Below are 13,512 nucleotides of genomic sequence, written 5' to 3' on the forward strand. Positions count from 1 at the left end.
ACAGGCTCACACAAAATGGGAGGGAAAGTCTTCCTTTATCGAAGCCATGGAGAAGTGCTGGCACAGCCATGTTCTCACCAATTTCTAAGCCAGGAGAGGGAAGGGCTGAGGATTTTTGAAAAAGGCACAGAACCCTTAATCAGTTTGATGCTAAACCAGGGCAAGGCAGAGGTGGGATGCAATGGCTTCCTTGTGCACCTGCACCACGGATCATCTCTCACATTCTCTCCCTATCAAAGCAGGCAGATTTCTCAGGACCGCAGCATCCCTTATGCCACTGGCACGGAGGAGACACCAAAAGACAGCAGGGATTTGGCAGAACACCAGCAGCCAACCCCACATGCACTGACTCCCTATGGGCAAACACATACTGCTAACAACCCAGGGTGGCATCTTCCTCAGAGCAGGAGCTTCCAGCTCCTCTCTCTGTGCCACAAAAGGATGGCTCTTTCAGTCACATTCACACTACCGACGTAAAAATAGATCTTGAGAGTCAAAATGGCACATTAAGACCTGTAGAAGTGGACTATATTGTTGCACCATTTCCAGACAGGGAAATCTACGCTGCAAAGCCAAGCATAAACATGGCTTTTCATTTATGCTGAACTAATTGGAGTGAGATACTACAAAGAAAATGTACATCACCTTATTTATCAAGCCATGATCTCTGGCCAAGCCTTTTATAATCATACCAGGAAGGCAACCACAATCATAAGCGAGGTAGCTCAATCTTGACCTTTCAAAAACAGTTTCTGTGACTAGAGATGAGACTTCATCACTATCACCTTCCTTATAAAAGGAAACTATGTAATATTTTGGGAAGTTTTTTTAGTCTCCTGAGAAAATTTGTCAAGGACATAAAAATAAATTTGGAGATCTTCCCTCCACCAGGAGCTTTATTCCTTTACAGCAAGAGTTCCACCTCTACCTGTGATCAGCCGCATAACCTAAAGCAGCATCGCTTTCTGACAACAGATGAGAGAGTGGAATCCGTAGCCACCCCAAAAATGCAGCTGTATTACAGTCAGTAAGATCTGGCTCATGCAGACCACCAGCTAGAAGAAATCATAGAATATACCACTACCTCACATAGGCATCCGAGAACCTGCAACAGAAGCTATTATTCAGGTACATTCTGCTTCTAAGATTTTTGTGGTAATCAAAAGGTGCAAGCATCCATAAATTGTTTTGTCATAAAGAAAACAAACGAAAAGCCTTAGTGCTGAGCTGCAAATACTGCACCCCTCATCAGGTCCCATAGACAACGTGCGACTAGCAAATGGCTCTATTTATGTCATCCCAACATCAACAGTTCAAGCAGATTCAAATCAAGTAAGATTCAGTTCAAGTATACTACATCAAATACTTTCTAATTGTGCAACTGGAGGTATGTTTATACCAAATTACGCAGAAAAACAAATTCAAAGCATGCATTATGATTCTGCCACTTCAACAACCAGTAAAGTCCTTGCTCTAAAAGACCTTAGCATGACCGGACAATAACAGAAAGTTTGCTGTCTCAGAAGCACTGTTTGGGGAAAAGTTAATCAAATATGTTGTTCTCAAACCAAAAGTGCCACTTGAAATTGCTGTTGGACAAAGCAACAGGAAGGACACTTAAGTCTAATCAACACTCACTGTGGCTTTGGTACATATGAAGTGCATGTATTAATTTATATTTTACATTTATTCAAAAATAATTGTAGGCAGAGAGGGAAAAACATATTGCATTTCAAAGCTACATTGAAAGATGTGAGTAATACCCTTTTGATTGTGTTTTGCTCCACTGACTAATCATGGAAAACCTGGGGTGTGTTTGTGGCACAAAGACCCCTTTTTACTTGCTGTCTTTTCATAAGACAAAGGCATTGCTTGAGAGTGTAGGAGAGAGCCACTTAACACTGTTAAAAATGCCAGACAGCCCACCAGTGAGTTATAGCTAAGCGGAGTGATGACATGGTGCAGATACTACAGGTGAAAACGCCACACGGAAACTCTCTTTAACACGAGGTTCATTAAAGAAATGGCTTCACCCATCCCCACAGGAAATATACTCTTGACTCTTCCTTGGCCGTGGTATTTGATTCATAGGAAATGTAACAATATTTTGGAAAAGACAAGAATAAATCACCATGAAGTACTCCAAGCTCATTTACAAATGTGAATTCATTTCAGCTCCAAAGCAAGTGACATGCTTACTACATTGATGTAAACAAGCCTGAAGCAACATTTGGTAATGCCCATTACAATGACTAGATTCAAAAGCCAAAAGAAAATTAACAGTTCATCAATAACAGTCAACTGTTGCACAAATATACCCCTAAGATAAAACAACATTGGCTGCATCAAACTGGAGGCATACTCTGCAGTATTTATTAGCATAACCAATGTTACAACTGTATGGGATCTTCAGAGAAATAAAACCAGGCAGAAAGTCTTATAGCTGGAGTCACAGAAATTCAAAATCATAGATATTCGTGTGCTCATATTTGTCTAACGTGCATATCATCTGGGGAGAGGAGGACATTTAATAGATACAAACATTTCTCTTTACGTGCCTGTAATTAAAATACGGATGTTTTTTCTTCTTTGAGTTCCAATGCACCATGCTGCCTCGTTTACATTTCTAATGATGTCAGAGAAGATAAAAAATCTCTCTAATGTACAAAACTGATGAGGTGGGGACACAGGAGCATTATGAACCATAATAAATACTACACGCAGGTTAGAAGTACCCTTAACTTTCGTCCCTTGGGTTTCTTACATGCTTTTGGTAGCTCTTAGCAAGGTTTTTAGCAGTAGAGCTGAAAAATCCTGACCTGATGTCCTAAGCCATCCTCACTTCCAGGCATTTCCTCCCACATATAAGTATTTTAGGAAGTGTGATTTCATGGAATAAAAGAACCTACAGATCACTGATGTTCCCCAGTTCCTTTTCTGGATAACACCTAAGGCAAAGGGACAGAGTTATTTGCCAACATTTGGTTTCTGTTGCCCGAAGGGTGGCTCCTCTGTGCCGCCAATACATCTCATGGTGAACAACTCGTGGTCAGATGCGACAGAACAACTGATGGTCAGCATTGCAAAGCAATGTATAAAATCTACACTGCAAATCATCTGGAGTAGAAACTTAAGATAAAGAAACAACACTGGCAATATAATTAACCATCAGAATGTGTGACTCTAATTAAAATATTACCCAAAAACATCTGTTAGGGAGAGGAAGCAGCCTGCAGGAATTATTCAGTGCTCCTAGACCCATATTCTAGAAGAGCTAATTATACACGATTTCCCTAATGCTCATGCTACAAAATATAAAGTCAGGGTGCAGAGCTAGGTATGAATTTCATTTTGTAAGGCCTGTATATGAAAGCAAGCTCAAATAAGCAGTATTCAAATCTGCATTATCATGTACAAACTAATTGTGTAATTTCATATACAACTTCCCATTCTTATCCTATTTTCTGTTGCAGAAGTGAGAAACAGTCTAATATATCTGATTTAGCTTTCACTTTTAGAAGACTCTGAAGGGTGCAGTCATGGAAAGTAGCCACTTCATTTTCTATGTTTCTTCTAGGTGGTCTGACCAAAGCTATTTGCTACTATCAATACTTCCCATTTGCAAAATGAGGATATGCTAATTGTAATTCTGAATAACACAGATTTATGCTGATCTTCATCTTACTCCTAAGCCCAAGAGGAAATGAAATACTACAAATTCGAAAATGGAAGATAAGACTTTCTCACGTAATTTAATACACAATGAATTAAATGGGTAAAAACGAAAAAAAGGCTGAAGAGGAAGAATGAGCAATCTTTTGTCATCCATGGTAGGATGACAATAAATTCTTAGAAGATCTCATACTGTCAAGAAGAAATGATATTTAGATTAAACCCTGCTAGAACCTAAAAGGATAATTTGTCAGTATTTTCCACTTTTCTACCAATCCTGGACTCATTTGCTAGATCCCTTCTTTTTATCTCACAGTATTAAAGTTTGGGAGAGCTGAAAAACATTTTGCAGGGGGAAGAAAAAAGCTCTAGATATCTTTGCATTTAAAACCATACTGGCTGAGGGTAGAAGGAATCAAATAAGAGTAATTCAATCTTATTTATCTAGCAGCCTTAACTATAATCTTCTGTGATCAGAGCACAAGTTTTCCTGCTAGCCATATTTCACACTAATGATGTTCCACTGGCAGCTTTCAGCAGAACATCCCAAACTTTCATGAAAAACAGGTTCCAGCTGCCAGGATCATTTACATTTTAAGACATATAAGTGAGAATTGCTTGTATTTCAAAATAAGTATTAAACTAAAATAATTAATTTAATCCAAAGGATATACATATAAAATATGTCTGTAGGTTGTTTCTGTAAATCACATTTCTGATCTTCTAATACATTTGCAATTTTAACCAAAAGAGGTGAGAAATAAAATGTATTATAAACTTAATAATAAAACAACATAAATAAAATATCAGGAAAGATATGTTGGTTGTTTAGAATCAAACTGTTCTCAGCAATACACTAGTCCAGAGATGCCCACATAGAATCGCAGAAAGGTTTGGGTTGAAGGCACCTTCAAAGCCCATCCAGTGCCACCCCTGCCACGAGCAGGGACATCTGCACCAGCTCCGGTTGCTCAGAGCCCCGTCCAGCCTGGCCTGGGATGTCTCCAGGGATGGTTCATCCACCACCTCTCTGGCCAACCTGGGCCAGGCTCTCACCACCCTCAGTGTAAAACATTTCTCACTTCTATCTAATCTAAACCTCCTCTCTTTTCGTGTAAAACCATTACTCCTTGTCCTATCGCAATGGTCCCTACTAAAAAGTTTGTCTCCATCTTTCTTATAAGCCCCCTTTAAGTACTGAAAGGCCACAATAAGGTCTCTCTGGAGCCTTCTCTTCTCCCGGCTGAACAAGCCCAACTCTCTCAGCCTGTCCTCACAGCAGAGCTGTTCCATCCCTCTGATCATCTTGGTGGCCTCCTCTGGACCCTCTCCAACAGGTCCATGTCTCTCCTGTGCTGGGGGCTCCAGAGCCAGACACAGAACTGCAGGTGGAGTTTCACCAGTGGAGCAGAGGTGCAGAATCACCTCCCTTGACCTGCTGGCCACGCTCCTCTTGATGCAGCCCAAGATAGGATTGGCCTTCTGGGCTGCAAGCGCACATTGCTGGCTCAATTCATGGTAAATGTAGAAGTAGTATTTTGTTCAGCGTCCCCCTAGTCTCACAAAGACTGCTGAAATGACAAGTCGGATACCCTTCACACATCTCCCTGCCGCACTGCGGGGAAAGCAGGCGCTGCCTGGTCTGTCCCACCGCACCTTCCCCCATCCCAGCCCAGATAAACCGAGTTCCCAAGAACTACAGCAGCACTACGACATCCTTTTGCACTTTAAAATATTTGCGGAAATACTTTTCCTGCGTGCTCATTTCCACCTGAGAAAGTCAAAAGGATTCAAAAAAAAGAAGGAGCAATAATTTATATTGCTACAGGCTCCCTAAGCCATATCCACTATCCTTTCTGCATAACATATGGGAGGAAAGCCAAGTGATTTTTTTTGAGCTCTAATGCTAAGTTACTCATTTCTAGGATAAAAATTAGAGCTGACTGTTTTCCTAAAGCTTCTCTCCCTCCCCTCATGTAGATACCCGCAAAAGAAAACAAAACTGCAGGGCTAAAAATATTACACAACCTTGTGCAAATGCACAGATACTTTTTACTATGCTGTGGGCAAAGGTCATTTGGATTATGGAATATTAAAAATATTTCTGATACATTCTAAATACTGTTTCATTATCTTTAATATAAAATATTGAACACTGTTTGATATTTGTCTCTAAATAAGCATTTGTTGTGCTTAAAAGAGAAACACAAGGAAGGGAATATTTTAACGTTGTGTACTGATTGTAATATACAATATGAAAACTGTAAAGATTAAAATAGCAGCTATGCAGATGCAATGCTCCTGTCAGTCAGAAAAAGTAATGAAGACAGTAATTTTTAAAGGCAGAATTTTCCCCGCAATACTGACAAACAACTCATCATTAGCTGCATTTCCATATATGAGCAATTTCATAAATGGCTTAAATACTAGGGGCACAAATAGAAGATTTTTGCTGATATTACAAGTGCGGTGATGTTGCAGTGCTTACAGAAGCATCTCACACTTATCCAAAGCAATTCAGATAACTCATGTCCTTCCTTTGAGATGGTAACATTTCCAAAGGAACCACTCTGAGGTCAACAAAAACATCGTACACTCTTAACAGCTCCAGCAGAGCAGTTATAATATCAATGAATACCCCAATGCTCCCCAAAAGGCATCGCTGGGTTACCGTAGAGATTCAAGCCCTTCCTTTGACACTGAGGAGGCTTCTTTGAAACAGCAGCAGAAGCAACCAAATTAAACACCGTCTAAACAGTAAAGAGAAAAAAATACAACTGAAGCAAGATAAGTCTTTCACTAAGGAAAGATCAGTGGCCCTTTCTGTTAAACATCTGAGAGTATCATACATCAAATATCTCACAAGCTATAGTAAACTCCAGAAGTTGAAGGAATTTCACTATGACGGCTTTGCATTTTGTTTAAGTGATGAAGTTGCCTTAATCTATTGGGTGACTAAAACCACCCAACAGAGAGGAGTGTACAACCAGGAATACAACCCAAAGTAAAGCACACTAGGAATGAAAAGAAAAATATTAAATGGAAAGACAGAATGTGATTAAGACTGATATTTACCTTTATATTTTCACAGCTACTTACATATATTTGACCTAACTGCTCTACTTGCAATTTAGTAACTCAGTTTCTTAATTGCATCATTGTAAATAGCGACATAACAGGAGCTAATGGAAATACTTCAGATACAGCCATTGTTATTACAAACACAATCCTGCATAGGGTCAGTCACATGCATATTTCTTCTCAGAGCAAGCTTTGTTATTATAATGTAGCTGTTGGTAATAATTTCCTGAAGAAATAAGAAAGCCAGAGATCAGCTTAATGACTGGCTTGTTTACAAAATAACAGTAAATAACAACAATATTAATCCTAACACTCTCACTTTCTTGCATTAAACACAAAACTTTTATGAAGACCCAAATTCAAGTGTAACTTAAACAGGTGTGAATTCACAGTAGGTCTATTGACACATATGATAAATTAAATCAGAATCTTGTCCTTAGCTAAATTCTCCCCATGTTTGAATAGCTACAGCATTCACAAAGCTGCGTTTCTCATACGGTGTCCGCAGTTCCAATATTTCTTTTACTGTTATACTTGAGTATCTCCATCCCTTCAACAGATACTGAATCTGAAGTGTGAAGATCTGAGGTGACTTGCCCCAAAGTCACCCATCTGCCCAACAATCCAAGTGAAAAAACCCCAGATATTTAGGGAGAGTCAAAAGCTCCAACAAATGGACCACTGCTCCCAGGGTATAAAACAAATACTTACATGAATTACACCAGATTAACCTTACATGCTTCTGCGTCATTAAACTCAGCTTTGATCTGTAACCTACTGATTTCTCTACTACATCTACTTACTAATATTTGGCTAATATTATTATTTTATCTTTGCAGTCTGCTGTTTAAAACTACTGATATTATTGCTCCAAAATATGTTATTGCTCCAAATATAATCTGATCCCATATACTGATGTTAAGAAAGAATAAAATAATTAAATTAAAATAATTTCTGTGGGAAAAAGGAAACAACCACATTTTTTTCACAGTTGTTTTCTTTTTCCTGTCTTGCCTTTTTTTTTTTTTTTTTTTAAGAAAGACAAACATGTTTTAAAACAAAAAAATCCCAGGCCAGATATCAAGCACTCTAAAGCTATATTCCATGACCAGTCTAGTTCTTCAATGGAACAAAGTAACTATTTTTGATATTGTTTTTCTGTAGTGTTTCTGTCTGAAATTTACAGTAACATATTAGAGAGTAACAATGCTCATGTTTAAATAGAGCTATTTATACTGTGCCATAGATAAGCTATGATACCCAAGAAACTGGCCATTCATTACTTGCAGTTAATACATATTTTGCTTAGCCTCAGGCAAAGCTGAAGGCATTTTGTGTGCTAATAGGCTATTATTAGTTGCCATTAACATTGACAACATTAATTTAAATGGGAATGTTGGTGTTTCATGCAATCTGTTCAATGCTGCCAAAACGACCAGAGTATGTTTAAACAGCGATTATGACAGGGCTGGTGTGTCTATGAAGGAAAATAATCCTCAAATAAATTCTCAAATTGGGCTACTCAGAATACATAATGAAGTATTTATCCTGTGTCAGGGAACCTCCTGCTAGAACTCTGAACAAATATGAGAAATTGAAGGAATATCTAAACGGAATAAAATTTGCAAAAGTATATTTGCTTCAGATCAACATAAGGTGAAAAATGTCCTGAAAGCAGGTCTACCAGAGTCCACATGCTTAGTTGTCCTAATGTCACCACAAAAAGCACTACTCTGCGTTTGTAGCAGAATTGCATTCATAGAGGAAAAAAAAAAACAAAACTAAACCAAACAAAAACCAACTGACCTTTTCAAAATACTCTCAAACAATGTAACAACTGTATCTTCCTCATTAATTTTAGTCCAGTTACAAATAGTTGTGTTCACATGCCATTTGGTCAACCCTTCAAAAGCCAGAACTTCTAAATATCTATTTTTTTAGCAATTAGACAGTATCACGGAAACTAGCATTTCATGAACTTCCAGCAACTGATCTTCTATGCTCACTCATTTTCACACCACAGAAGATACTGGCTGGCACAAAGAAAGTCTGCTTCCATGGCGGGAGCTGATGAGGGTAAACGCAACATTTGTGGCCCCTGGCACAAATGACTGCATAGAAACAGAAAGATGTGCCTTCTATTACTTCATTTAAGTAGAGATTTATTAACTTCTGTATTCGAAGAGTGCTCTGTTACTGAGTGCCAACCCAGATGGAAAAAACGCTGCTCTCTGGATCAGGAGTCTTGACTCTGAACTTACCTGGGAAGTACTAGGTAATATAAACTAATACAGCTTGAGCCATCGCCTTCAAATTTATCCATATTAACTTTCACAACTGTAATTGTTATAACGACTCAACACCACAGGAAGCACTGATATCTGCTCTGTCAACCCTGCCTGGAGACAACTAAAGAGTTCAAATGAGCTTGTGCTCGCTGTTTCTCTCTTTTCCAACTTACTTTCCTCTCCCAACTATTTAGTTAAAATTTGTATTCAAATTTTGTATTCACCACAAACCCCCAATTAAAAATGTCTTCTCAGGCTTACAAAGAACCAAATACTAAATCCACATGCAAAAAGACGACCCAGTTCTATTCTAGACCATGCAGGAAATGAGTTTCAATTGACTAAAATCATTCTCTGAGACAAACATTTATAAGAAACCACTCCATGCTTTGTTGGTGAAGCACAATGATTATGTGTTTCTACCTTAAGGACACTTCACCCATGGTTCCTGCGATGTAGGATGATGAAGGTAACAAAAGCATTTCTTTTGTTACCTATATTAGCTTTTCTCTATGGAAAGATGACTTATTTAGTGCAACTTGTATGGGTAGCAAAACATCATGAATACCCAGCTGCATCACTGCATTCCAGACTAAAATACGTACCTTGGTTATATGCTTAATCTACTTTCAATACATTGGCTTTCCAGTACTTTAAAACATAAACGACCATGTTTATTTCTTAGTCTGAATGGTACAAGTAAGCACATTCCTTTTTCAGGCAGCATTCCCTTTAAACCGTTTTCATACTTGAGGGCCAAACAATTCCAGACAGATCACATTCCTTCAGCCACCACCTAAATCCAAATGTCTTAGGAAAACACACACAAAAAACCCAATCCCAAACACAAAGCCCTTATGCAACAACATTTAACAGAGGACGTGCCCACCAGAACGTGGCAGAAGCAGGAAGGCAACAAGCAGCCCTTGGTCGTCGTGCAAACGGGGCGGCATCTGACAATTAACTTATTGTAGCAACATGATACAATGCAATAGTGCAGAATGCTTAATCCTCAAAGGAGTGCTTAAGAAAAGAATAAGCTGTGCACTAAAACTTTTTTTTTTAAACTCAAGCAGATAATCTAACATCTTTGAACCTATATTGGATGTTATCGTTAGTATTGACAAACACGCAGCTGAAATTATAATAAATTACCAGCTTTGTATTTGACAAATGCAAAACACGTAAGTATAGAAACAACATTCATGACTGAACTCTCATCTTGTGACTATAGAACTACTAAAGTGTATCACTGTCAACACTGAAGTGTCAATCTGCCACTTTCACTGGTTTGCCTGTCTCTTGACAAGTGAAAAATACATATTTAACTACCTTTAGAACTACCATAACATGTAGCTATTGAACACAGAAACTAAAATATGAGCTAAGCTTGTTCATCTTAAGCATAATAAATTTCTTTACTTACTATAGTCTTTAACATGTAAAACATATTTTCATCAATTTTGATGCAGAAATCAAAATTATTAATTCCTCCATGTTACTTAATTAAATACACATTTCCCCTTCTGTGACACACTAAACCATCTGAAAAGCAAATAAGTAACAAGATCCTGAAAGACAATGGATATTAAAAAAACCCAAAAAAACCCAAAAAACAAAAAACCAAAACCATCAAACAAAGAAAACCCCCCAAAACACCCCATCACTCCTCAAAACCTAATCCAGAAACACACCCTATATATGCTGATCAAATACAGAACTGAGACACGACCAAGACCTGTTCAATCTGTCCGACTGCCAAAGGCACACCTTCAGGTGTAGCCAGCACATGCAGGATCAGTTCTACACAAAACGTGATATAGATGTACGTACAGAGATTTGTTTTAGAACCTAATTCATGGGCTACTAAACTCAAATGATAAATGTCCTATGATATAAAACGGAGAATGCGGGAAAGTGGTCTCTAGAAGAACGATGTTTTAACAAAAATATTGTTTCATTTTTTGTCTTATTTTTCATCTACACTATAAATACAATACACATACCAAATAACCCTTTTGCTTTTCATATAATACAGAGACCTAAGAACAAAGGGGGAAAAAGAAAGAAAACAAAACAAAAAATAAAAGGAAAATGAAAGAGAAGTAGAAGAAGAAAGACTGAAATAAATTACTATTTCTATTCAGTCCATTAGATGCATTTCTTTATTACCATTCTCCCCATCAGACTTCCTTTCATGGTCAGTGTCAGTGAGGGACAACGCTGAGTTTGCCCGGCTGGACAGACAGGAGCTGTGTTCCGATTTCATCCCCCTCATCCACATCCTCAGGGCATGATCCGGGGAGGCAGCACCTTCTGTTTCAGTATCCACGTCGGAGCCCACGTCCAGCGGGTAGCTGTGCTCCGCCACACTGTGTAAATCAGCTTGATAGCCAGAGCACAGAATATGGGGAGTCTCACAGAATTCCATGTCTGGAAGAAACAAAAGTTCAGAAAAAAAAATCAGAAGAGAAAAGCAATATACCTTCGATTTTCTTTTGGAGAATTTGTTTTCAGAATTAACATTGTTAACACTATTAGAATACTTTTTCTGGTCAGTAACTCACTTTTATCTAATCTACTCTAATACAACTAGAAGAGTGCAACTCGGTAAAATATATGCTGCTGCACTGTAATTGTATCTTTTTGTCTGAAAGAAATATATATTTTTAGCTCAAATATGTGTACACACCCACACGCTGAGAGTAGTACATCAATCCACAACTGAAGTGAGTACTTACAAATACACTGTCTTGTTTTTTGCCAGAAAGGTAACAGCTCTAAACCTAATCTCAGTATGTTTTTATCATAGGGAAAGCATAGCAAATTCGGAAATAGCAAATTTACGAAATAACTTTTGAAATATTTGGTTAATCACAGAAGACAAAGAAAGACCACTTACCATTGGCTCGCTCTTTGAGAGTGCTGTCCTTGCATATTCACACCAGTGGGTTTTGGTTCTCCAGTGCTGGTGACCTACAGGAACTTCCTAGAAGATCGGTGACTACTAGCACTGTACAAGTGCCATCTCATGACACCAAGCGACCAGAGATTTGAAAGAGTTGCACAGTGCTCAATATTCCACTTATTCTTACTAAACACCGCAACTGTGGAGCAGTAGAAATCCGAGGACAAACAGAAGGTGGACAGGACCCATAATGTGAATATGCAGAGGAGACATTCTCGAAGAACTACAGGTAAGTAACACACATCAGCAAATTACAACTTCCCTTTGAGGTGGGCTCTGCATATTCTCACTCGTGAGAATCCAATTACAAATGCAGCTCCCAGGGAATAAGACAGGGAGTTCTAATTAAATAAGGATTACAGAACCGCGCTCCCTAATTGAACATCAGACCTGGGATGTCATCTTGAGAGACTAAATACAATATCAAACATGCATACAGTATTCTTTCAATTTCTAGAAAAGAAACATTGGAGACAAGAGTCATTGATAGAGACTGAGGACAAATACTCTCTTCTACTGTCATCCTGACTAAAGCTTTAATTTGCCAAACTAATCCACTTATCAGCCAGCGAGAGGAGCAGTTCTTATTTCAAGCACACTCTCAGAAATAACTAAAAGCCCTGGTATTTTCCTGAAGGTATCGATCAAAACCTACAAACCAAATGCTAAACTAGAATATGCTGAGGTGTCTCGATTTTTAAGCCACCTATCTCTGTATATCTTTCCTTTGCAATCAAAACATGCCCGAAGGTCTCAGTTGTAGTGACAGCCAGCACGGGCTGGCTTTCAGCTCATGGAATGGCAACTCTTTTCTAGAGGGCAGGGGAAGATGCTCTGTTCTCCAAGTCTCTCACGCCTTGACACTGACTATGAGGTTGGATGGAGACAGCTAGGAGAAAATAGCCAAGATGCTAGAAAGCAGCTCCATAGTTTCTGCAGCAGAGGGAATATTTGGCACTTGAATGTCATTTACCATTACAACGCAGTGTAATGGTCTCTGGGACCTGTTTAGAACTGGCTGGGAGAAGGAAGGAGGGAAAGAAGCTCAAGGCAGTACTCGTGGACACACTTGTGAACACAAATGAAAGCTGAGACTGGACTCTACTGGTTCTCAATCCTACAGAGATGCTTGCGAAAGAGACTTTGAAACCTATAAGACCCTCTGGAAAAAACTCTGCTTCCTCTATGGCTAAGATGGTAAACACAAAACATTCAGTCTTCAGAGAAGTCCTTTTTTTCTGAGGTTTTCAAAGCTCATGGGGCATGGGAGAAACAGAGGCAGTCTCACAGAAAGATACTGGGTATAACTGAGTACAGTGTGATTCGTACAATGCCCTATTTTAAAGGAGCATTTAAATTATGTATTATATACACAACAAATAAGCTCGACTTGGTTTAACTAGACAGCATGGACAAAATCTTTGTATGACATGAAGAGTGCAGGTATTGATGCTGAACACTGAACCATCACAGCCACATCGCACTCCTAACTTTTACTTTCTT

At 38.6% G+C, this 13,512-nt stretch overlaps 1 protein-coding gene across 2 annotated transcripts in view; it reads right to left on the reverse strand.

The window, feature by feature from the left end:
• TENM1 (teneurin transmembrane protein 1) overlaps positions 1–13,512 on the reverse strand; it is a 240,286-nt gene that overhangs the window by 199,273 nt on the left and 27,501 nt on the right. For both annotated transcript variants that reach the window (XM_065643703.1, XM_065643702.1), the window contains exon 2: positions 11,214–11,474. In XM_065643703.1, the coding sequence (XP_065499775.1) occupies positions 11,214–11,474 (261 nt within the window). The remainder of the gene's footprint in view (positions 1–11,213; positions 11,475–13,512) is intronic.

This window comes from Caloenas nicobarica, chromosome 12 (genome assembly GCF_036013445.1).
Source record: "Caloenas nicobarica isolate bCalNic1 chromosome 12, bCalNic1.hap1, whole genome shotgun sequence".
In the NCBI taxonomy this organism is placed as follows: Eukaryota; Metazoa; Chordata; class Aves; order Columbiformes; family Columbidae; genus Caloenas; species Caloenas nicobarica.